At 41.2% G+C, this 27,131-nt stretch overlaps 1 protein-coding gene across 7 annotated transcripts in view; it reads right to left on the bottom strand.

The window, feature by feature from the left end:
• Window positions 1-17,687, bottom strand: part of CCDC88A (coiled-coil domain containing 88A) — a 121,158-nt gene extending 103,471 nt beyond the window's left edge. For 3 of the 7 annotated variants that reach the window (XM_084799760.1, XM_084799762.1, XM_084799761.1), the window contains exons 1-2: window positions 17,212-17,676; window positions 17,013-17,113 (exon numbers count right to left, since the gene is read on the bottom strand). In XM_084799760.1, the coding sequence (XP_084655886.1) occupies window positions 17,013-17,113; window positions 17,212-17,274 (164 nt within the window). In that variant the 5' untranslated portion in view covers window positions 17,275-17,676. Of the gene's footprint in view, window positions 1-17,012; window positions 17,114-17,211 lie in introns of all 7 variants that reach the window. The other 4 variants (XM_084799757.1, XM_084799758.1, XM_084799756.1 and 1 more) reach the window with 4 other exon arrangements.
• Between the last annotated feature and the right edge of the window lie 9,444 nt (window positions 17,688-27,131).

Below are 27,131 nucleotides of genomic sequence, written 5' to 3'. Positions count from 1 at the left end.
ATTTTTAAAAGAAAAAAAAATATAGTCAATAAAGTATTCTAAATAATCTGCCTTTCACTTTAATATTTCAAATACTAAAAAAGGTTAATTTAGCAAGATCATAAAATTTTTATAAGGTTCCTTTCATAAGCATTGTGTTTCTTAAAAATTATCTTTCAAAAAAGGTTAGTACTAAGCAATAGCATGTGCCGCATGAACAAGCACCTTTCCAACCAAACAGCTATTTCCAAACCAACCTACTCACAACCCACCATCTCTTCTTACAAGAAGAAGGAGTGGCTAGGGGCGAACGGCCTAGCAATACAGGTCAAGTCTGACCAGTAGAGGCTTAATCAATTTTTCAGTACAACCGCCTCAAACAAGTTACTTACAAGTTGTATTAGTGCCAATTAAAGAATATTCAGATAAGCATGTTATCTACCACTGCATATGTAAGTTTTATTAGGAAAAATATAAAGAAAAAGTTAGAAAATTTGCAACAAGTTTAAAATTTGCACTGCTACAAATCAGGGTTCTGTCTTTACTTATTCACTGATTAATATCTATGAAAAATAGAAATCTGATAGTTTTAACGGTGTCATGTTCCTCTATCAAGGCTCTAAACCTGTTGTGTGTCCTCTCAGGCCATCTGTTCTATGTTTGTGCTTAAACTTTGGTGCTTTAGCAACATATATGTATATTTTTGATCATGCTACTCTAACTTAAAATTACTTGTGTACAATTTTGTTACTTATTTTGTGATAAGTTCACAACTTGTAAATACATACATTTGCATTTAATTATGAAACATTTGAAATAACCAATTTATATGTTTGCTTTATGAAAACAATTAACTAAGCAAATATCATCACCATTAGCAACTATCCTTGAATATAATCAAGGAGAAAAGTGACTTTTAAAAATATATCCCTTCAGCTTAATTTCTCCTCTTTCTCATAAACTCAATCATCATATATGGCAACAATACAATCAAATATTAACAGAATATATATCTATATAATATATTCACTTATATTAACCAATGAGATCTTTATAATAACTGAACAATAATTTTTGGAAAGGTATGTAATATAACTACCACAGTGATTACAGGCATAGTTTCAGATACATCAAGTTATTTCTTCAAAAGTTGAAGGAAAAAAAACCACCTCAGCTTTTCTAGCCCAAATAGAGCTAGGAGTGAAGCCTAGTAGTCACTGATTTAAAAAAACAGAAGCAATGCTTTTTAAAAAACTGCACAGAGACACAACAATAATAAAAGCAAACCTTTGGGTTTGCCTAAATAAGATAAGATGCCAGAAGACCTATACTGCCTTTCTTTCTTTCCTGGCTGTGCTTTACGTATGGCTAGGCAAGCACTTTACCACTGAGCCGTTCTGTACTTCTTATAAGTTAAATATCAGCCCTTCAAATATTTTAGTAAGTTAAAAAATTAAGGTTATTTTTATGTACATGGATGTTTTCCCTGCACGTAGTACGTAAGTGCACATCACTGTGTGCCTGGTACCTGTGGAAGCAGAAGTAGGCACTGGACCTAGACTTACAGGTGTTGTGTAAGCCACCGGATGGGCATGTGAATGGAACCTGGGTCCTCTGCACAAGCAGCGGATGCTCTGAACCACTGAGCCATCTCTCCAGTCTCATACCTTTCAAATATTATAACTGCAGTTTTGAAACATCTCAATTCCATAATCCCTTTCTACTTTTAAAATTGGAAGCATTTCATGAAGTTTTTTTTAATGTGGGTTATATCCTCATTATACTATTAGAAATCAAAAAATTTTAAACTATCAATTCACCTAAAAACAAGTTACTGTCAGTAACACAAAGAACATTATTAGTGATAACAACTTTTTCTAAAAGAAAAATACAATCAGTAGGAAGCAACAAGTCTCTGGCATCTTTGTAAATCTCTTCAGGGTCTGCCTTAACTGAAGAAAGCTAGCTAGACTCTTGCAGCTGCTCAGTATTCAACGTGTTGATACACTGTTTTCCTTGAGGTATAAAAAGAAAATCTACCCTCACACCAATATGCAAGCAGAAAAGGAATGTGGTTGTATGTTATAGCCTTTCAAATTGTTATTGATAGTATTACTTAAGTAAGAAGTACTGTCTTAGCAGTTAGCTGTAATGTGGAATACGGAGCTTATCTTTTCTTCCTTTGAGATTGAAGCCTATTAGTCCAATGCCATATCCTGGGGCAGTAAATGCAAGGAAAGGATGAGGGAGAGAAAGGAGAAAGGGAAGGTAAGAGTGCTGAGGAAAGGAGAACAGAGGAGGGGAAGAAGGAAAGAAACAATCCACTTGTCTATCCAGCATGGTAAACACATGTACATATGTGGGTTTCTTAGCTAATATACATGTAAATTTAAATACACTGTTCCCCAGCTGGGCCTTATGGTACACACCTGTAATCCCAGCACTGGGAGGCTGAGGCGGGAAAATCATGAGTTTAAGGCAACCATGGTTACAGTAAGTTTATGGCAAGTCTGGGCTATATAGAGAAACTATGCCAAAACAAAAACGGATTCATTGAATTATGCAGATATTCTAAATATTGAGACATTTTATTAGAAAAAATTTAAATTCACACACTTGCTCTTGAAGAGGACTGAAATTCAGTACTCAGCATCACATGGTAGCTCACAAAAAATGTAACTCCATAGGCACCAGGTAGACACATCACACATCCAGGGAAGACACTCAAATAAATAAGTAAACAAATCTGTCTTTAAATATTGAGATGTCAATGTTTTCTATAACTCAAACCTCATTTTAACAACAAATACAATTAGCTGTTTTCCTTGAAACGACAGGCTTGGTTTAAGACATTTAAGAATATGGCTGTCCCAAATAATCATAATTCATCACCACATAATTTGAACTTCTTCAGTTTGCAATTCAAAGTTCCATATAAGTATTTCCTAGAGATAACAATACTTCATTATTCAATAGCAGTGTTTTGTGCATAGTTCCCACTAAAAAAGATATAGTAAACATTGGATACTGCTGCTGCTCTTTCAGAGGACCCACACACCCTCACGGTGGCTCACAACTGTCTCTAACTCCAGTTCCAGGGAACCTGACACCCTGTTCAACTTTTGTGGGCAACAGGCGCGCGCACACACACGACGTAGGCAAAACACCCATACACACAAAATAGAAATAAATATTTAAAACTCATATACTAACTCGATAGGCTTGGCCAGGCACTGTGGCTTATACCTGTAACCTCAGCACTTTAGGAGCGTGGACAAGGAGGAGTGCCAATAGGTTAAGGCCAGCCTGGGCTACACAGTGAGTTTCAGTCCAGCCTAGGCTGCAAAGCAAGACTCTGTCCGAAACAAAATAAAAGATAAGGTTGTACTCTAGATAGTAATTTTTACTGCTTCATCATTTTTATGTGAAAATAAAATTTAACTATAGGCATATAATGTGAAAAATCTGAATTACCAGAACAGTGTGCTACAATTCCTTGATCACACCAAGGTGACAACAGCTTCACCCACATGTACATGCGTACGTATGAATGTACGTGTGTATGTACGTATTTGTACACAGAGTCTCTCTATTCAGCTCAAATCTTCACCTCACATACCTAACCCAATCTTTATTTCATGATCAATGCTTTTGTAGCACAGGGGTCAGTGGGGGATTTTAACAGTATAAAAGTAAATCTGACCTCATACACAACCTTCGAGACTCTAGGGAGGCAAGGGTCTGCTGACTTCACTCTGAGAACCACCACTCCATTAGACAAGTCAGCTCATGTTCATGGCCTGCTCATCTGTGGTGAAGCTTTAATCCACCACCCTTGAGCCTTATGACAAAATCAGAGAGGTTTGTTTCCATTAGTAACCTGGGACATATTTGTTCCAGATCTAGTCTAGAGACAACAAATTTAAAAGTAGGCTGATATAAAACTTGGTTTGTCTTTTCAACATACCAGTCAAATACTTCAAACAGATTAACACTAACTGCATTATAAAGCCACCAATTTAAAACAAGATAAAAGATACTCATTTTTAAAAATTATTTTACTTAATGTGCATTGGTGTTTGTCCTGCAAGTATGCCCATGTAAGGGTGTCATATCCCCTGGGATTTAAGTTACAGACAGTTGTAAGCTGCCATGTGGGTACTAGGAATTAAACCCGTGTCCTTTGAAGAGCCAACAGTGCTCTTAATCACTGACCCATCACTCCAGCCCCATAAGATACTTATTTATATACTGCTAAAGGCAGAAGAAAAAAAAAACCCAAAGAAATGTAATAAAGAGAAATAAAACATAAAACAAAAAGATCCAAACCAAATAACTACAATACTTGCAAAAGTTATGATCTACTGAAACAGGTTACAGGAAAGATACATACACAGAAAACAAACTTGTAGCAGAGTCTACAAGAGAAAGAAGCTGTTTGGTGCACTTCAGCTCTAATGAAAGGAGTCACTAGTTTACACACGATGCAAGATTTATAATATGTTCAAATTAGCTGAGGACATCAAAACTGATGCAGACAATGTTTAGAAGAAAAGGCAGGCTGGAGAGATGCCCCCCAAGAGTTAAGGGCATGTACTGATCTTGCAGATGACTAAGATTTGGTTCCTAGTACTCATGTAGGGCAGCTCACAATTGCCAGTAATCACTCTTCTGGCCTCAGAGCATCCATATGAGACATGGACACAGAAACAACCACACCCCCCTCACACCCATCCTGCTGCCTTTTAATGTGCTGGCTGTGACAGCACATGCCAGTAAGCAGACTACTGGAAACAGGCAAGCGGTCATGAGTTGGAGGCCAAATTGGGCTATATCTTTTTTAAAAGCCAGGTGTGATAGCTTGTGTCTGTAAATCCCAGTATTTGGGTCAACCTAGGCCTCAGTGTAAGAGTCCGCCTCAAAATCACATACAAGAAAAGAGTAAGGCACTCTAATAAACAGTGGACTTTTAAAATCTTTGGAAGAGGGAACAGGATTGGTTTGGGTTTTTTGGTTTTGTTTTAAGACAAGGCTTGAAAAGCCCAGGCTGGCTTCAAAGTTACTATGTAACCCAGGCTAGTTTCAAACTAGAGCTCTTGCCTCAGTATCCCAAGTGTTGATATTACAGGTATATACCACCATGCTTAGCTTTTTAAAAGTTTTAATATTAAGTACCAAAAAAAAAATCTCCATTGTAGAAGAACAGCACGACCCTCTGGTTAACTAGGCAAAAAAGATCAGAATCTTATTCCAGAATATAACTCAAAAACAAATTATGGGCTGGGTATGGAGGTGTAAACTTTGACCCTAGCACTCAGGAAGCAGAAGCAGGCAGATGGCTATGAATTTTAAGACAGCCAGGACTACAGAGTGAGTTCCAGATCAGCCAGGGCTACAGAGTGAGTTCCTGACCAGCCAGGGCTACAGAGTGAAACCATCTCTGAAAACAACAAAAAACAAACTATACAATCTATTGTTTACAGAATAATTAATTACAAAAGAGAGTGATTATATGAGTCTTTCAATAATAGTAAAATTTACTGGAATCAGTACTGTCCTAACTCTGAAATGCTGCTTTACACCGTTCAGCATAGATACAACTTTGAATCTTCACAATTACTTTAAAGTGCAGCACAAAGATCACTAGTAAATTAAATTTTGAATTGGGCTTTGAGATGGCTCATCAGGTAGGAGTGCTTGGTGACCCACAACACAAGCCTGATAACCTGAGCTCCCCGCCAAGCACCACGTAAGCATGAAAGGAGGAAACTAACTCCACAAAGTTGTCCTCTAAGCAGCACAAGTGTGCCATAGCAAACACACAAACACAATAATAAGAATACATTAATTTTTTATAAAATGCAAATTCATTTCTAGAAAATTGTTGTCTCTCAAATAAATTATATAAATGCAGACTCCCAAGTACTCCAATATCCTAAGGAATAATTATAATAGTACATCCTTAAAGTTCTTACTTATTAATAAATCTGAAAGTGAAATATGCACTTTCATCAGAAAGAAAAACTTAAACAAATGTACAAAAATACAGGGAAGGTAGTGGTTTGGTTAGGAATGGCCCCCATAGGCTTTCATTTATGTGACTGCTTGGCCATTAGGAAAGGTGTTCAGAGGGATTAGGAGGTGCAGTCTTAGAGGAAGTGTGTCACTGGGGGTGCAGTCTTAGAGGAAGTGTGTCACTGGGGGTGCAGTCTTAGAGAAAGTGTGTCACTGGGGGTGCAGTCTTAGAGGAAGTGTGTCACTGGGGGTGCAGTCTTAGAGAAAGTGTGTCACTGGGGGTGCAGTCTTAGAGGAAGTGTGTCACTGGGGGTGGGCTTTGGGGTTTCAAAAGCCCAAGCCAGGCTGTGTCTCGTCTCTTCCTGCTGCCTGTGGGTCCAGATGTAGAACCCTCAGCTTCCATGTCTGCCTGCAAGCTGCCATGAGGATAACAGATTACATATCCGAAACTGAAAGGCATCCCCAATTAAACGCTGTCCTTTATTAGAGCTGCTGTGGGCATGCTGTCTCTTCACAGCAGGAGAACAGTGACTACAGCACATGGCTACTGAAATGTTCTCAGAAAACTAGCCATACTGATGCTTATATTTTTAAATGTTCTTAGTTACAAGTTATAAAAATAAAGGCAAATTAAACACTTTCTTTAAAATTAACATTTCTCCCTATAGATACATATTTTAAAAAATTGTCTGTTCCACTTTAGGCATGGCATCATCTCTCACACTGTTCTTTACACATTTGATCTGGGATGTTATCAATTCTCTTGCTCTGGCTCATCATCTGTTCCTTCTTCTCCAGTCACACAGCCCAGCCTGACCTAGGCCCTGGCCGCCACCACCACACTGCTCACCCATCCTTCTTACTTGCTCTTACTTGCTCCCCCACTTTAGCTTCAAGCAACTATTACAATTTAAAATGTATTGATTTACTGAATGGTCCTCAATACTTAACAATAGTGTACATGTTTAATTAGATTAAATTACAGACTAAACATCAAATATATATACTAAATTACACATTGAATCTACTTTTGTAAGTGATTTTCCAAAACAATACTTTCTGTTGTTGTTGTTGTTTTTGTTTTTCGAGTCAGGGTTTTTCTGTGTAGCCTTGGCTGTCCTGCACTCACTTTGTAGACCAGGCTGGCCTCAAACTCTCAGCGATCCACCAGCCTCTGTTTCCCACAAGCTGGGATTAAATATGTACACCACCATACCCGGCCCAAAATAATACTTTAATCTATTAAGAAACTGCAAATGTTTCTTCAATGACTGTCATATACAACCAAAATCATGCTATTTTTCAAATTTGCTATAATTTAGTTTATTCTGCCTATGCCACTGTATAAGTATGTGTAAAATACCCTTCCCTTTTCTATAATCATCCAAATGCAGTTATCCATACATTGGTTTCCATGAATAGCCATACTCACTCCACAAGCCAAACCTAACTCGTAACATCAGGGTTCACTAGTCTAGTCCCACTATCTATACTCTGACATTTTACTATAGTTCATTCAGCCTTCTTAAGCAGTCGTTGTGAAGATATATTTCTGTGCAACTTCTTATCCTTCATTCTAATAACCTATGTCTTAATAAATGACTAAGACCAGGCACCTAAAACTAAAAGCATCTTCCTGTTCTTTCAGTGTCCAGAGTAAATAGTCATGTTACCTATGGCATAGTGACTTTTGACTTTTTTTCTAGCCTTTATTAGGAAATTAGGTGATATTAAAAGATAACATTAATAATTCTTTTCCTAAAGCATTACTGAGATATTTTACAAATTTTTATTTTTCAACATAAAGATTATGTTTAGAAACCTATAAATAACCAGTTTTCTTTTTATAAAATTATTTAGTAACAACATTCTTAAATTAACTATTATTGTTATCCATTTAAAATTTTAATTCATACTCATTTCTACCTCTAGTGGTAACCAAGAGATCATGGCTTCATAATAAATTTAGTTCCTTCTCACCTTTGGGTATCCTCTATTCCAGTCACCTTATGCACCTGTTAGTAACTGTCTGATATTAGCAGAAGTCCTCCTGACTTCAATTTTCTACTCCCTTTTATTTTGTTTCTTCTACAGCCTACTGTTTTTTCACTCTTACTGTGACCATCTAGTCCCAACTTCTTAAACTTTGAGTTACAACCCCATTTGGACCCATAAAACTGAATGCAGAGTTTTGCAAATTATTGGGAGTATTCCATTGCATAAATACAACACAGTTTATCCACTTAGCTTTCAAAGGATATCGTGTTTGATTTCAGTCTGGAGAAACTACGAATAAAGGGCCTATTTTTGCAGTGTCTTTTGTATAAATGCAAGTTTTCATCTCATTTGGGAAAATTCCCATGAGTAGATTGCTAGTTCATATGGTAAGCCAAAGTTTAGTTTTATAAGTGACAAAATGTTTCCTAAGCCAGGCTTGTTAAAAATATGGATTACAATCCCATATGAAAGTCACATAACTGAATATAGGGTCAAAAAATCTGGCAAGAGTGAAAGGTTTTTTAATACAGACCATCCAAAATTTAATTCAAAATAAGAAGTGTAATGAAACCAAGGTGTCTCTGGCAATGCTTAACTGCATGGTGCCATGAGATTTTACTTCTGCCTTGATTCTAAACATAACATGTACAGTGCACTGTTCATGAAATCACACCATACAATGCCAACGAACATGTTGCCTAAAACATCTTGGTTCAGATTCAAGTCTATTGTACCTTATAAATGTTAGTGTTTTGAATGGATATACAATGTTTTCTGCTCTTATGGACCTAATGACGGTTTAATTATGAAAGACAAATACAATTAACATTTTCCTATTATGATTCTTCAGAATGGATCAAAATAGTGTTGTGTTGTGTTAGAATGTTTGATTCTAAAAATTGTTGAGTTGCTAACTTTGAGTGTCATTTTTTAAAAAAAATCATTCAATGAATTTTGACTTGGGGTAAAAAAATCAGAATTTCTAGCGGCCCTATCAAAATATTGATGATCTGAAAAATATTAATGTCTTACATCCTACAGTATCAAATGTTCAGCCAAGACTTAACTCTTTACACAAAAGTAAATAGATATTTATCATTAGTATGTGCATTTGCTTTTGTTTTTAATAACTAATAAAGTATATGTTATCAAGGAATTGTTTTAAAATAAATCAATGCTTTATTCTTGGTAAATGCTTGATTTGAATACCTGTTTTATACAGCTAAGCTCATGGAAAATTTTCTCAAGTGGAAATAGTTCATGAGTGGAAAAAATCTGAGCTCTGCTCTGGTCTATTAGCCTCCCTCTGGTGCCATCTGCTTTCTTTCTCACTTAATGTCCACACACTGCACTAAAGAATTTAATTATTGGAGAACTCATTGGCAGAAAAAACAAGAGGAGGGAAGACATGAGGATGATGGAGTGGAGTGGTGAAAAAATATGAGCAAAGTGCAATGACTTTGATTATTATGCATAAAATGGTATGAAACCCATGATGTAAGATAATCAAAAATAAAATATATGTAAAAAAGAATACATTCATTTTAGAATCTGTAACATATTTTCTTCTACCCCACATTTCCAATTCTAAATAAATTTTACAGATTTTTTTTTATCAGTTTCTGAGAGGCTAAAGATTACCGCTCAACCAGCCACGCTGATTGACTCTTCTTATGTGAACATGTGATTTCCAAACTTCAAACGGGCCTGCCCCATCTACGCTGTACTCATCTTATCAACAGCCTTGCAAATGCTTCCATTTTCCTCAAGCCTACTGACTTTACCACTTTTAGTCATGTCTTCACAGTTTTCATTTACTGCATCTGTTTAAAATGCCTTTCCTTTTGTGACTCCCTCCCGTTTACTCTGATCATTTCTAATAAACTGTTACACAGAGCTCAGTTTATGTCCTCCTTAAGAAGTCTTTTTCTGGCCCCTTGGGTAGAGAACCAAACTCAGGGCTTTTACACGCTAGGCAAGCACGACCTAACCACATGCCTAGCCCTATGAAATTTCCTCCATGGAAGACATCACCTCCCTCTCTAGGCCAACACTGCATCAAGATCTCACTTCTACCACTCACTGTAAAGGATTTTACTGGTAGACAGCACTCAGAAACTTTCCACTTAATAAAATTGCCTTTAAATGAGCCATCCCTTTACCTATCTCACCCAGCAGTAAGTAAGGGTGCTGGCTACTGCTGGCCTCGCTGGGCCACATACTTCCACTAGGCAAGGGGTCCATGTAACAAAGTGATGCATACCTAACACAACTAACTTCTCTTTTGCAGATGATACTTCTAAGTCAAACTCACAAAAACCTGCCCCCCAAGTCTGTCCTTCCAACAGACTACACTACAGGTGAGTGCAAAGGAGCAGCAATTTAGAGAAAGGATTGTGAGCACCTGGACTGGACACACTTGGCATGCCTTTGCATGAAATCTATCTGTGGTAACAGAAAGAGCCAAGAATGATCAAAAGAGTCTGTGCTCAACCATGTTCTACTATAACTGTCAACTCACAAATTCTATATTCTACTAATTTTAAATGTGAACCCTTTAAAGATATGATAATGGTACATATAGCATGGTAAAAGACGAAAACACAATTAACCATTTGTTAGCTTGTTTTATAGTCCCTTAGTATTTATACTTATTGTAAAGGAGTGTCTATTCTCTAGGGCCCATAAATGTTAGTGCAGGTCTCCTTCCACTTAGACTTAGTGAACTTCATTAACCTATTTTTTATAAATTATTGAACACCATTATAGGATAAAGAAAGCATAAAAGTAAAATCAGACATGAGAATACTAAACCAACTTTGATAACTGGTTAAATGTTTTATTAAAATGACAGGTCTAGACTTTAAATCTTAAAGCTGTAATTTCTGTCTTTACATCATACTAAAACATTATTAGTGACTAAAGTAGATGTGTCATTAAAATAAGATCTCAAATATTATTTTTAAATTTGAAACTTTACTCCTCAGTTTGGTATCAAACTGTTTCACAGATTCTAAAAGAAAGTCAGCAAGTATTTCTCTTAAACAGTTAAGAACTGGGAAGCTGGGTGTGCTGGCACACGCCTTTAATCCCAGCACTAGGTAGGCAGAGGCAGAGGCAGGCAGATCACTGTGAGTTCGAGGCTAGCCAGGTCTACAAAGCAAGTCCAGCACAGACAAGGCTAACATGGAGAGACCCTCTCAAAAATACAAAAAAACTGGTCTTACTTTTTAGTTATCCTGTGAGAATGTCTCCTATACCTAACATACAAAGAAACATGTCAGCGAAACACATACATGTGCACCCATTTTACCAATGTCCCCGTTCCTCTCTAGTTCTCATAATTTCAAGCTTAGGGATTAGGTGCAGAGAGAAACAGTGCCACTACAGACTGATCTGGAAGGCATCAGGCTAGAGAGAGGCAAGAGCACAACTTCTCAACATGCTGGACAACGTCCTGAAGCCACGGGAAACCAGACTGAAAGCACCGCTGAGTACAATACCATACATGACAGGCCGCCTCTCCCCTGGGGGCGCTGCAACACAGCAAGAGCATTTCCTCCTTAGTGATATCAAGCCTTATGTCTGATAAGTCGCACAGAAGAAAAACTACCTCACTCAGTTAAAGTAGGAAAATGCCCTGCAGCACAGCTTGTCATTTTAGAGCTCTGAAGAGCTTTTCCTCTGCTGCTAGGTAAAAATGGCTGGCGCTATGTCACAAGCTCTGACACTCTTTCATTCAAGGAGCTACTCAATGAAATCCAAGATTTATCTCTAAACACAATTCCACAACAGTGAACAGAGTCCAAAATTCGAAGACAAGATTAATAGAAAATGTCACAAAGAAGTTACTTTTTCATTTTCAAAGTCTGGGTCCAAACTGGCAACACGATCAACACTGATATAGTAAATAAACTACTCTTAACAAATACTTTAGATGAAAAAAAAAAAACCTAGTTAAGTCTCCTATAATAAAAGTCTATGTTCTGCTTGGCAGTAGTGGCGCACACCTTTAATCCCAGCTCTCATGAGTTAGAAGCAGGTGGACCCCTGAGTTCAAGGCCAGCCTGGTCTACAGAGGAGTTCAATGACAGCCAGAGACACAAAGAGAAACCCTGTCTCAAAAAAACTTAAAAAAAAAAAAAAAGTCTATGTTCCATATGAAAGCAGTAAGATAAGACTAGCAAGGCAAAAATACAGTTATTAAAGAATATAAACTGCTTTCTCCTCCTTGACAAGAAGGATTGAATTTACCCTCCTGCCTCAAACAACTGGAGCCAGGGGAAGACAACACTTGTGGAATATTTTTCAAGACATTGGACACGAGGCAACAAAAACCACGAACCTTGATATTTGGGAAACAAACCTGAACCCAACAACAGCCTTATTTCGCTGCCTGAAGACTCCCCTGGCCATGCACAGGAGGAAGACGAGGCAGAGGCAGCTGGGAAGAGGGAACTACGCCTGGAGGTGATACAGAGTGTCACAGAGGAAAGGCTAAACAAGAAAAAGGCTGCAATGGGTCTCTCAGCAGCTGAGCTCCGCAGTACTTCAGTGTGAAAAAATTATGCAAAGCCACTGAAAGGACTAAAAATTATTTCAGGTGACAACACAGAAACAGTTACTGTTTCCACTATTCAGCGTACTTGGAAGGGCTTTGACTTAATGGTACAACAAGGTACTGCCTAAAAAACTTTACAGCCACTGTGGTGGTACACACTTCTGACTCCAGCACTCGGGAGGCAGAGGCAGGCGGGTCGCTGTGAGTTCGAGGCCAGCCTGGTCTACAAAGCGAGTCCAGGACAGCCAAGACTACACAAAGAAACTCTGTCTCAAAAAATCCCAATAATAATAATAATAATAATAATAATAGTAGTAGTAGTAGTAGTAGTAGTAGTAAATTAAATAAAATAATAAAACACAAATGAAAATTCTGAAAAGTTAAAATTGTTTGAATAACTTAAATACACCCCAGAACAAAGCTCAAGATATCTGTATTTTATGGAATATTAAAATATCCACTATCCAACAAGAAGTTACAATTTCAAATATCTGACATCAAATAAAATCACCAGAATATACAAAAGCAAAGAAACATAATGTGTACTGAGGAGAAAAAGCAATCAAAACCAATTTAATGAAATAACATATTAGTAGATATGGGAAATAAGACAATTATAACTATATTCCATGTTTAAAATCTATAAAGATAAAACTGAAAACTCTGAACATGAGAGATATACTGGGTAGGTCTGAAGGTAACAGAAGAGCTTCATGACCATCACAGCAGCCTATTCAACACCAAAGCCACCAGCGAGTATCGTGGGGTCTAAGGTGCATGCAACTGGACTTCCAACAGAAGGTGAGAGGAGGTGTGAGCTTGTGTGCACACACACATTGCAGATGCATTATATACATATATGATATATGTATAGTATATTTGAAGAGACAATGGCTGTACTTTTTTCCAATTTAGTAATAACAGATCCCACAGATCCAAGAAGCTCAACAAACTTAAAGAAAAAACCATAATTTCATTTACAAAGGGTTCTTGCTCACAAATTCTATAACCACATGTAATTTAGAAACTTCTTTGAATTAAGGTTCATCTTTAGGTTAACTGTCTTTTCATGCATAGTTTCTACTGAGTACAGTATGTCAGACATTAGCTAAGTAAACTATGCAGCACAGTTTCTAACTGTTTCAAAGCTGGCAAAATATAGCTCTTAAAAATAATGCATTGTGGTGAGACACAGTGGGCCATGCTTTTAATACCAGCACCAGGCAGGCAAAGGCAGATGGCTCTCTGGGAGTTCCAGGCAAGCCTGATCTACATTGCAAGTTCCAGGACAGCCAGGGATACACAATAAGACTCTGTACATAAAAACAACAAATAAAGTAATAAGGTATTTTGTTGCTCTACCATTTATATAATTGATTGAACTACACTTGTGTTGACACAATTTTAACAAACTATTCTTTTAAGAAAAGAAAATACTTCTTTTCCTTTGCTTTTCCCTTATATAAGTCATTCAGATTAGAATTAGGACACTAACAAATATTTTAGAGAAACTGAGAGGTAGTATTGAAAACACTGAAATAGTCTGAGGTTTAGAGAGCAACTAGTCCTCCCTCTCCAGGGGCTGAGGAGAACCCGGCGACTGTTCACTGGTCCTCCCTCTGCAGGGGCTGAGGAGAACCCGGCGACTGTTCACTGGTCCTCCCACTCTAGGGGTTGAGGAGAACCCGGCGACTGTTCACTAGTCCTCCCACTCTAGGGGTTGAGGAGAACCCGGCGACTGTTCACTAGTCCTCCCTCTGCAGGGGCTGAGGAGAACCCGGCGACTGTTCACTAGTCCTCCCACTCTAGGGGCTGAGGAGAACCCGGCGACTGTTCACTGGTCCTCCCACTCTAGGGGTTGAGGAGAACCTGGCGACTGTTCACTGGTCCTCCCTCTCCAGGGGCTGAGGAGAACCTGGCGACTGTTCACTGGTCCTCCCTCTGCAGGGGCTGAGGAGAACCTGGCGACTGTTCTTCTGGAACTTCACTACTGGTTTTCAAAATATACAATTTTTAAAATCAAAGTGTGAACTCAAAGTGCAAACAGGTAATTTTTAATTTATTCTCTCATATACTATGCCCCACTGGTTGCCCCTCTCTCCTCCCCTCCCCCACGACTCCCACTCTTCCGTGTCTCTTCAGAAAAGGGCAGAGCTAACTCTTCACTCAAGTACAAGATTTAAAAAAAACCAAAAATGTTATTTAGAAAAAGAATTAAACAAAAAACATTTAAGGGGAAATTTTAATGTATTTTCATATTTTGGTAGTATTCAGCAGACAAAATTTAAATTTTCCTGCCTAAAACTAACCAAATAAATAGACATAAGAGGAAAACTGTGTCTATTATAATGGCTTCCTAAAATAGTAGTTAAATTATTTTATCATTTTGCTCAGGGAAACAGGATATTTCCAATAAAACGTAATGTCATAAATATCTGCTAAGAACACACGAATCCTGGAAATGTCTACACTCTTTTTTTTTTCTTTCCTAAGGAAAAACTTACATGTACACTTTTAGCTAACTTGCGTATCTAAGTGCCTACACACACACACACACACACACACACACACACACACACACACTTACTTTGGAAAAGGTATAAAACAACAGTATTTCCCGTACGGTCTCACACACACATGAAAAACAGCATACAAACCTGAGGACAGAGTGGAACAATCTGCCTGTGTCTGCCTTCTCACCCTGTCCTACCTTGTTTTCTGCGGCTGTGATAAACACATGACCAAAAGCCGTGTGTGGGAGGATAGGGTTTATTTCCTCTTACTTCCAGGTAACAGTTCATCCCTGAAAACACCGTCACAGCTGGAGCTGAGGCCCTGGAGAAATGTTGTTCACTGGCTCGCTCCACTACCTGCCCAGGGATGGCACTGTCGCCGTGGGTTGGACCCTCCCCGCAGGGATGGCACTGTCGCCGTGGGTTGGACCCTCCCCGCAGGGATGGCACTGTCGCCGTGGGTTGGACCCTCCCCACAGGGATGGCACTGTTGCCATGGGTTGGACCCTCCCCGCAGGGATGGCACTGTCGCCGTGGGTTGGACCCTCCCCGCAGGGATGGCACTGTCACCGTGGGTTGGACCCTCCCAGCAGGGATGACACTGTCACCCACTGTGGGGTGGACCTCCCCCCTGGGATGGCACTGTCACCATGGGTTGGACCCTCCCCCCAGGGATGGCACTGTCACCGTGGGTTGGACCCTCCCCGCAGGGATGGCACTGTCACCCACTGTGGGGTGGACCTCCCCCCTGGGATGGCACTGTCACCATGGGTTGGACCCTCCCCCCAGGGATGGCACTGTCGCCGTGGGTTGGACCCTCCCCCAGCAGGTAACCAACAATGCCCCCACGCACATGCCCACAGGCTAAAGGACAGAGGCATGTTCTCAACTGAGGTTTTCTTTTCCCTGAAGACCCCTGTGTCAGGAAGACAAAAACCTAACCCAGGCAAACCTCTTAAAATAGGAAATCTAAAAAGAGAAATAATGTCCAGTAAAATATGGAATTTATATATGTAAATTTAACTCCGATAACAAGTACTTATACTGCATTAATTTCTTACATACATTCAAATCAAAAAGTAGATTATTCTTGTAATGAGACTCTAAGAAAGAATTCTAAATTCAAGTGTAATATTCAGCCGCTGATAACAACCACTGAAAGTACTTATAACGCATCTGTACTACAATACTTAACAGAAAAATGGAGTCTTTTTATTTCTTTGATCTAAGTACTGATATGTTTTCAATATTCAATTTCTATCTCAAAAAACACATTTCTACTTAACAGAAACTCAGTATTACAAACAAAAGATTAATTAACCCAGCTCTCAAGACTTCAGTCTTGAGACAGTCTTCAGTCTCAAGACACAAACCTCAAAATATCTTTAAGCAATTTAATAATTCATCAATAACACAATAAGCCATCTAATCAAACTTAGATATTTAAATTGATGGCTATATTAGTCTGTCTGACCATTCAGCAATGTAACTGAATTTTTCACTTCTGAAATACGTTACTTTACCAGTTTCAATTTTTTGAACTATTTATATTTAAATGGTTAATATGAAACATCTTTGCACATAACTTCAGTTAAGTCTTTTCCCTCTCGTAGACAAGATTCTGTCTCCGTCATTTTACCAATTTTACCAAATTACCAAAGATGACACAATGTGGATTGAATTTCAGCCCTGAAGACAATAAATGACAAAACAGAAAGGATTGGCAAAGTAACAGATTAAAAGTTACTCAATTTTAACAGATATATGGTTGTGATAAACGGGATGGGCACATAACAATACCGCTCCTTCCAAAATCCAATTAAACCGCCTGATTTTTTTTTTCTGACCAAAGAACCAAATTAAAGGATTAAGACGTGAAATCTACGTTCAAAACATGCTATTTTTCAAAGACGATAAATTACCGAGAGAAGAGGGAAAACACTTACATTTGGAGCATGACCTGGTTCAAGAATACCCCATCCACCAACGCCACATACTCATCCAGGTTGGTCCCATTTCCTGCAGCCAGAGGTCCAAACGTTTTAACCTACAACAGAAGGGTTATCACGATGTGAACGCCCACCTCCATCTCTGCAGCCACAAATAACACAGCAATGTAGAGACCGTAAAGGACGTGTTACTCACCCAAGTGACCAAGGGGCTGGTCATGAACTGCTCCAGAAGGGGAGTAAAGATTTCGTTCTCCATTTTACAGATTATATATTCAGGAAGGCGGGGAGGGGGGGTGTTAAAAAAAAAAAAAGGAAGTACCACGAATACGCCCAGGGAATTGGTCAGTAGACGTAGAAGTAGGACGAAATCAATGAAAGCCCATTTCGGCGCGGGAGGAAAATCCCATCGAAGAGGGAGAAGAAGTCTCCCTCCTCAAACCCCCCCAGGGGAAACGAGCCCAAATCCCGCGCAGAGCCGCAGCCGGCGCTGGCAGTGTCTGCACCCGATGAGGAGGGGCAGGAAAAAGGCATCTGGAGGAGGAGGACGCGGAGAGCGGCCCCGGGCACGAGACAAAAAGCCCGTCAAGGTGGCCCGGCTCCCGGAGGGGTCCGGCCAGCGCGGCGACGGCCGAGGAGGCGAGTCCGACGTGGGGGGCTGAGAGCGGCCAGGCCGGGCGCGCGGCTCCGGGGCGTTCCAGCCGCCGGCGGGCAAGGGCGCGGGGAGCCTCAGGCGCCGCTCGCCCCTCGCCGGGCGCTCCGCATGCCCCGCCGCCCCGCCGGCCTCCGTGTGCCTCGGCGACGCCCGGGCGCTCCGCCGCCGCCGCCGCGCGCCAGCCTCGTGCCGCCGCCCTCCGGAGGAGCCGGGGTAACGGCCTCAGAACCGCAGTGCCGCAGCACACCCGCCGCACAGCCGCCGCCGGCCCTGCCGAGCGCGCCGCTCCCTCCGCGCCGGTATCCTTCCGCCGCCTCCCCGCCCTCCCGCGCCCCTGCCTCTGGATTGTGGGAGAAGAAAAAACCGCTGCATGAGCGCGGCCCCGAGCGCGCGCCCCCGCGCCGGCCCGCCGCCGCCGCCGCCGCCCAGATTCTGCGCGCGGGCGCGCGGGCGCGCGGGGGGCTGCAGCTGCGGCGGTGGCCCGCGCCGCGGACGGTTGCCAGGGCCTCGGGGGGCGGGGATGGGCAAGGCTGAGGAAGGGAGGGGGGGGGTCTGTCTCCCTGCTCGCTCATGCCTAATTACGGTTTATTTCCTCCCCGAGCGCCTCTTCTTTGATGTGTGAAAAAAAAGGGAACAAAACCCATCCCTTTTAAACACGAGGGATGCAGACATCCTCTGTCGGATGGACACTTTGATTTGCTAAACGTGCTTTCTGGCCCCCTAAAAGGAATAGGGAAACTGCAGCAAAAAGCAAAGGTACATCTTGGGAGGGCCGAAGAAGGGGCTGTTTTTGTTTTCCCTTTTTTTTTTCCTTAAAAAAATAAAAACAAATCAGTCCTGTAAAGCAGAAATATTTTAAAGAGTTGTCTCTTTCAACATGGCATTCCCTGACTGGAGCTACGGTGACTCAGCCACAAGAGGACATATTTAGAAATAATCTAAATTGTGTGACAAACATCTGTCAAAAACCATTTATGTTATTGCATTAGTGGACCCGTTGAAATATAACAGTTCCCCAGCAAGTTAAATGTCATCCTTTCCCATATTCAAGTTTTATTTCTCGTCACATTCATATCATATCCGGGATAAAATAGAATATACACCACTTCTCCCAAAAAACTACCGTATGGTAATTTTACAAAGCATTTCATGTTTGCATTGTGTTTACATGTACTTACCTACTTTGACTTGATTTTTTAATGATGTGTACTGTTTCTTTTATTTTACTTTTATTGTATGAATTTTTGCCTTGCATATATATACATATCTGATCCCCACATATGTGCCTGGTCCCTGTGGATGTCAGAAGAGTGCACTAGATCCCCTGGACCAGGAGTTATAAGTGACCATTATCCACTTGTGAGTGATGGAAATCAAACCCAGGTCCTCTGCATGGGCAGCCAGTGCTCTCACCTGCTGAGCCGTCTCTCCAGCTCCAGTATTTTAAATTAGCAGTAAAAATGTTTTATTATATACTGAATTAAACAGCATGCTTCCTTGGCACATCTGGGATAGCGAGCCTCACTAGTTGGGTGACCCTAAACCTGCCACTGAGCCCTTCTGCGCTTCACTCTCTTCTTATGTACAGCAAGAAGAACAGCAAGGCTCTGCGAAACGGCAGTTCGCAGCAAATGTTCTGTCACTGTGGGCGGTAATATTGGTAGTATTCCCCCAAATGTGAAATCTTTATTTGAAAAAAAAAATTGCAGCTTCACCCTTAGTTCAATTACAGGAAGGAATGTCTTGCTTTGTGATTATCTGGAAACAAATACCCTTCTAAAATCATCTTAAATAGAATTAGAATGCATTCGTGTGGTACAGAGCACAGCCGCGCGTTTCCCTTGCCTCTACACAAACCTTGAGTCATCCGGTCGCAAAGAATCTTTTCCTTTTGTTCTTGCTGACTCTTTCTTAGTTCTTTATTTGGCAAGTGAGGTGTAGAGGGAGAGCTGACACCAAGACGGAAGCATGGCTTTGTGGAGCACTAGTAGCTGACAGTTTTACTCTTCTGTGGGATCCCTCAGAACCCTGACAACAGGAAAGTCTCCATACCTGTTGCAGGGTTGCTCTAAGACTGGCAGGTCAGCTTCACTGAACAGTGAAAACCCATAAAGAACTCTCACCAAGTCCACCAGGACAGTGTGGACTAAAGGGTTAGAATAGGAGCATCAATTTACAGCCTTGTTTATCTAGTTTACATCTGGTATCCCAGCCATCCCTCACAGAAATCTGGATTCCCCTCTGGAACCAGATGCCTCAGATACTTCCTGGTCTATCTTTAGGTTACACACACACACACACACACACACACACAGCACTCAAAAAAAGAAACATGAGGAGTTAATTGTAAAAACAGGAAACTTTAGACCAGACTGAGGTCTGCAGGAACTTATTGAAAACCTAGCAATTTACAATTCTCTAGTTTAGCAGCAGCCTTAGAAATGTTTTATAATATCTCAAGAGTGCAATCAGGAAACTTCTCTGTCTGGGCAAAATACAGATTGTGCATTATGCACCGTTTAATGGTCTTTGCATTGCAACATCCTGTAAAACTAAATCCGAACGTTTCCTATCCTTTCAATTAGGAAGGGCTTTCTCAAAACTTCTTTAAAGTTCTTTTGTTTTGTATTTTGAAGACATTTTCCCATCCATCCTTTCTCAGAATATTAAATCCAGCAGGAAAGGATGTTAGAAAAAACTTCATCTAGTTAGATGAACTTACTAAGTACTCCTCAATACAAAACTACTAGTATTTAGTTTTGTCACCACTGAAAAGCCACTACGGAAAGTTTCCTCCTACGTACTATGACTGAGTACCACATCCATAACACAAGCCATACAAGGAGCTTCCATACCTACCACAGCCAATGTGTGTTTTGATCTATAGTAGGAGAAGTAACAGACTTGTTCCCAACCAACCTCCTTAGAGACAAATACTTTAAAAAAAAAAAAAAAGATTTGCAAGCCAGGCATATTGAGGCACGCCTGTCCTCCCAGCATTTGGGAGGCAGAGGCAGGCAGATTTCTGTGAGTTCGAGGCCAGCCTGGTCTACAAAGTGCGTCCACGACAGCCAGGATGACAAAAGAAACCCTGCCTCAAATAAAAAACAAAACAAAGCTGGGCGTGGTGGCTACACAGACCCTGTCTCGAAAAACCAGGGGAAAAGAGAGAGAGCGAGAGCGAGAGAGAGAGAGAGAGAGAGAGAGAGAGAGAGAGAAAACAAAACAGATTTGTAGAAATAATCATGTTCATAAGCAGTAAAACTGCACCATTATTTAATACTCTTCAAAAAGTGGAGATGTCTGAAATGTCAACTGAAAAATGATTATATGAATATGAAACAAAGGGCTGTATGACTACAGTGTATGGCTCTATTTATGCAAATGTCCAGAAGAGACAGCACTATGGACATAAAGCAGATTAGTGGCCGTCCAGGGGTGGAAGAGGGGTGTTTAGGGGGAAGGTACAGAATTTCTTCTGAGAAAATGAAAATATCAGAATCATCAACAAACTCATTCTCCAGTTAAGCATTATAGCATGTGTCTGTGGTCTCGGCTTTCTGAGAGTGAGGCAGCAAGAACTCTTGAGTTCAAGAAGGAGTTTATAGACAGACAGAGACAGAGAGAGAGAAAGAGAGAGAAGGAGAGAGAAGGAGAGAGAGAGAGAGAGAGAGAGAGAGAGAGAGAGAGAGAGAGAGAAGAGAAATCAAATATCTCGTAGACTTTTCAAATAGCCCATTGCTGCAAGAAATACATTTTAGGTTCAACTAATAACACATGTGGGGTGTTTTTAATTATCCAACACAATTTTCAAAGAGAAAGATCAAAACTAGCCACTTTGTCTAACTCCTTTGTGCATCAGTTCCGTCAATTGTAAAATAGGCATACTGGCTTCACGTCCGGCTGCACATCTGCTTAGACCAATGAGCTTATTGCTGCACTAAGACATGACAGAGAAAAATAGAGAAGTCCTTTCAAGCCAGTATCAGCTGTCCTTCCCAAATGGCCTAATTCTGTGTTCGAAAGCGAGTAGTCTCAAACTCAATTTTCCATCCCCTGCCCCCGGCGCCTCGACGCATGCTCCAGACTCCGGTACTGCCTGCCTGTTAGCCAGGTAAATTCCTATCCATCCTGTGAGATCAAGTGTCACCTCTCCCTGCAGTGGTTTTCTACTACAGGCAAACAAGGATTCATCTTTTGTGTTATGTAGTAACTAACCCCGCTTTATTGCTGTAAATTGCTCTGAATGGCAATGCTCTTCTCGTGAGTGGCTCTGCTTTGCTGTCTTTGCACTCCTGAGTCTAGAGTCATGCTTTTCAGTGATAGGCATCTCCACCAAAGCGTCTTTTTCTATCAGGATTACAGGTTCATGACCATAAAATCAATACCAGCAAGTCCTAGGCCATCCTGGCTTATATAGCAAAACCTTGTCGCAAAAATAAAATAAAATAAAATAAAATAAATAAAAATAAAAAGAGAGAAGAGGAGAGGAAAGTGTAGGAACCAGGCCCCGACTGGGCTGCCTGCCTGTCTTGCTGTTTCAGGTCCTGTTTCTAACAGCTTCCATGTCTGTGTTTAGCTAGTCATGTTTACTGCTCTGAGAATGCACCCCTCCCTTCCTTGAGACTTGTCCTCCTGTGTGCAATCCCTCTTGAGGGATTTCACCTGGGAGGGGGATTCCTGTTTGGCTGCCTATAAGAAGGCTCTTTGGAACTCTGGGAAAATATAATAAACTACTGCCGCGGCTGATGCGGCTACTGCTCTCTTAGCAGGAAGGACTGCTGTGTTATTGTGTGTGTGTGTGCATGAGTTAAATCCGCAGCCCTTCGCCCTCGACTTGGTACTGCAGTGGCGCGGGTGCCACAAGTGGAGGTTCCACCGAGATCAGGGAAAGAAGGGAGGAAGCTGATGGATCACCCAGGGAAGCTGGCCAGTGCCTCAGGGAGGTAGGAAATGGGCATATTGGAAATAGGTGCCATAGGTTCGTCCACGGTTCTGGTGGACTAGTGATTAAGGCACCGGGATTAAGTATGAGAGTGTTAAAGATTTTATAAAAACAATAGAATTAGCTTCTGCTATTCAGGGACGGTCACCTTCTGGGGGAGTCCGGCCGAAAACATGTTTCAGATGTGGCCAGACAGGACATCTTAAGAGAGAATGTACTCAAAGGGAGACTGGACAAGCTTGAGATAGAGTTGATCATACTAAGCCCGGTTTGTGTCCTTGTTGCCAACGAGGGTATCATTGGGGGAATGAGCGCTACTCTAAGACAAATAGGCAAGGGAGGCCATTGCAGGAAAACGGGCCCTGGGGTCAGCTCCAGGCCATCGTGATAGGTATGTGGAGCCTTGCAGACACCTGCCCTTCCAGTGATTCAACCTGTATGCCAGTAGGTCTGAGCAGACCAGCATGGCCATATTTGACTAATTGCAGCCTGGGCAGGGCTGCTATGCCTGAGGATCTAGAAAGGAGTAAAAATATCATAATTTCAGCTATCTGTGCTGTAGCACCTTTCTTTTTGTTGTTACTAATGACTCCCTTGAGGGGGAGACTTTAAATTGTTCCCTGCAGGTTTGCTATCTAAGAAATTGCTGGAATGATGAGAAGACTGCGTGGTGGCATGGACATCTGGAGTGGTTCCCTTTCCTGTGGCGCATGACGGCTGGCAAGGCCTGGTGATCTATCGTGAAAGGGGAGATTTCGGAACTATTGCCGCTGTTATTGTCACCATTGCTGTAGCAGCTGCCGACGCCACCGCTGCTACAGGCATTGCTATTTCTCAGTCTGTTAACTACTGTGCACACGATGGATAAACTCTCGGGAGAGGTGGCCAGTGCGTTGGTTACTCAGAATGCTCTAAATTCTATGATACAATTGGCTATCTAAAAATCTTAATCAGTGAACAGCCTTATTACAGGAGACTAGAGTTCCACCCATTATGGAGGATGCCTTTATAAAGGGCTTACAGATGTTGGGAAGCTTGCTAAAAGGCTGAAGTGATGCTATCACACTAGGCATCCTGCTATGTGGCTTAGGTGGTTTTCTGTTCTGGAGCCTCTGCCGCATAAGAACACAACAGGCATTTCCATGCACAACAGGTCCTCGTGCCTTTGGCAGGGGATAACCCCACTGCCCTGGCTTGGCTGAGCCTTGATAAATGAGTACCCAATGATGGGTAAGACTATGGAGGTACCTATCCACCTAAGACAGGAGGGTTTTGAAGTACAAAGCCTTTCCAATGACAAGTAAGATAGGAAACCAATGTCCTGGTGACCTAAGACAGGAGCTCATTTGTATTTTATATAAAGGGGGGACCTGTAGGAACCAGCCCCCAACTGGGCTGCCTGCCTGTCTTGCTGTTTCATGTCCTGTTTCTAACAGCTTCCATGTCTGTGTTTATCTTGGTTAGCTAGTCTTGTTTACTGCTCTGAGAACGCGCCCCTCTCTTCCTCGAGACTTTTCCTCCTGTGTGCAATCACCTCTTGAGGGATTTCACCTGGGAGGAGGATTCCTGTTTTGCTGCCTATAAGAAGGCTCTTTGGAACTCTGGGAAAATATAATAAACTGCTGCTGCAGCTGCTGCTCTCTTAGCATGAAGGACCCGCTGTGTTTGTGTGTGTGTGTGTGTGTGTGTGTGTGTGTGTGTGTGTGTGTGTGTTAAATCCGCAGCCCCTCGCCCTCGCCTTGGTACTGCGGTGGTGTGGGCGCCACAGAAAGAAGAAAAGAATCCTAACAATCGCACATTTTCTGTTAGTTGGTTTTTCTGTTTCGGTGACAAATACCTGAGACAATACACTACAAACGAGGAAAGGTTTATCTCTGTTCATAAGCTCAGGGGCTTCCATCCATGTTTGCTTGATTCTTTTGTTTTATGGTCTCTAGCGGGGCAGAACATTATCGTGGGAGCAGAAGGAAGAACAACTCTAATCACCTCGTGGCCAGGTATAAAAACAGAGCAAGGAAGTACCCAGGTACACTTTCTCCCATAAGGCCTCATTTCCTAAAGGTACAGACACACACACACACACACACACACACACACACACACACACACACACACATGCAACTTACCCATTTCAAGTATTTGATACCAGTACCCTAGGGGCAGAGACTGGCAGATCTCTACGTGTTTGAAGCCAGCTGGGGCTAAAAGTAAACTCCAGGCCAACCAAAGTCTTAACCTCAACCTGGCCCCCAAAAGTCCTTTTATTTTGTGTTAGGAGTAGATGTACAGAGAGAGAGAGAGAGAGAGAGAGAGAGAGAGAGAGAGAGAGAGAGAGAGAGAGAACATCAGAGGACAACTTGTGGAAATGTGTTCTCTCCTTTTACAGCATGAGTCCTAGAGATAAAATTGGAGTCACAGGGTTTGGCTGCAAGCCTCTTTACCTGCTGATCCATCTCCTAAGCCCAAGGTTTTACTGTCCTTAAAAGCGGAATAAACTGCAATCAATCCTCAAGTACCTGGGCCCTTTGCGGATATTTAAGGTCTGATCATAACAAGCTCATAGCACAGGGACTTCTGGGCTCTTGTAATTAGCTAAGGACCTTGAGGAGATGTTAGCTAGTGATTATTGTTTGCAAGTAAATTTGAAGGACTAAATGATTTGCCCCAGGCCACTAAATTCATAAAAAACAAATCCCTCAGAAAAGCCTTTACCCAAGTCTCTGCGTTTTTCCAAATGAAACCTTAAATACGTACATAAGCATTATGTTACTGGCCATTTATAGCAGCCCTGAATAAAATTTGCTCCTTCTAATTTTCTATACATATTTCTAGAATGCTAGGACTACATGGATAATTAGAACAGCTTAAGATACAATTTTTCATTTTGTATTTAATGAATATGTGTGTATGTGTGTATTTAATGAATATGTGTGTGTTTAATGAATATATGTCTGTGTTCTGTGTGCATGCAGTATGTAGGGAGGCAAAAAAGGCATCAGGTCCCCTGGAACTGAAGTGACAGGTGGTTTGTAAGCTGCCCAACACAGGCTGGAAATCGAACTCTGGGTCCTCTGCAAGAGTAGCAGGTATTCTTAAATGCTAAGCCACCTCTCCAGCCCCTAAAAGAAGGGAGAGGACGGAAGGAGGAAAGGAGGAAGGAGAAGAGGGATAGAAAGAAGGAAGGAGGGAGGAAGGAAGGAAGAAAAGAAAAGGCAAGGCAGCAAAATTTTCACATAAAGATTTTGGTTTTTTTTTTTTTAAGATGTATTTATTTACATATACAGTGTTCTGCCTGCATGTGAACCAGCAGACCAGAAGAGGGCACCATATCACATTATAGATGGTTGCAAGCTACCATGTGGTTGCTGGGAACTTAACTCAGACCCTTCAGAAGAACAGCTATGCTCTTAACCTCTGGGCCATCTCTCCAGACCTGTTTCTGTTTTGAGACAGGGTCTCACCATGTAGTTCTGGTTGACCTGGAACTTGCTTTGTAGATCAGACTGGCCTCAGCTCATAGAGGTCTGCCTGTCTCTGCCTCCAGAGTGCCTATATTAAAGTCATGTGCTACCTGTCCAGCCACCATCTGTACTTTAAAGCACTAAACACATGGGTAGATTAAAATATCTAAATACTTTTAATCATACTTTAAATGTGGCCCTACTTCCATTTTTTTTTTTAAATTACAGGGCTGGGGAAATGGCTCAGAGGTTAAAAGTGCCCTTCCAGGAAGCCCAAGTTTGGTTTCCAGGACAAACCACCTGCAACTCTAGTGTCAGGGGATCTGAGCTTCTTCTGGCTTTTGTGAATACTGAACATATGCAGCACACACACACACACACACACACACACACACACACACACATTAATTTTTTAAAAAATAAACATTACACATAAGAATATCTGAAGAACTTTCATTCCTTAGCTGACTTCCAGTAACAATAGGGAGACACAGACTTCATACTATAATGAGTGTTTATTTGATGTTCTGCTGTTAAAAATTAAAATTCAGATGAAATCTTAAAAGTTAAGAAATGAATGATTTTCTAAATCTTAATTTATATGTGCCAGTTGGTTAATTTTTTAAAAGATTCTTTTAAGAAGAGTTCTCAGATTCAGGATTTTTTGTTTGGTTTAAGATTTATTTATTATGTATATAGTATTCTGCCTGCATGCACACCTATACACCAGAAGAGGGCATTAGAACTCATTATAGATGGTTGTGAGCCATAATGTGGTTGCTGGGAATTGAACTCAGGACTTCTGTAAGAGTAGACAGTGCTCTTAACTGCTGAGGCATCTCTCCAGCCCCAGATTCAGTTTTATTTCACTACTTTTTCTTTCCTTCTGTCTTTCTTTTTTTTTTTTTTTTCCAAGACATGGTTTCTCTGTGTAGCCTTGGCTGTCTGGAACTCACTTTGTATACCAGGCTGGCCTTGAATGCAAAGAGATCCACCTACCACTGCCTCCCTGAGTGCTAAGATTACAGGTGTACACCACTGCGCCCAGGTTTTTT

The sequence above is a fragment of the Acomys minous genome (assembly GCF_964271855.1).
Source record: "Acomys minous genome assembly, chromosome: 10".
In the NCBI taxonomy this organism is placed as follows: Eukaryota; Metazoa; Chordata; class Mammalia; order Rodentia; family Muridae; genus Acomys; species Acomys minous.
Note: the sequence above shows the minus strand (reverse complement) of the source record. Positions and strands in the feature narration are given on the sequence as shown.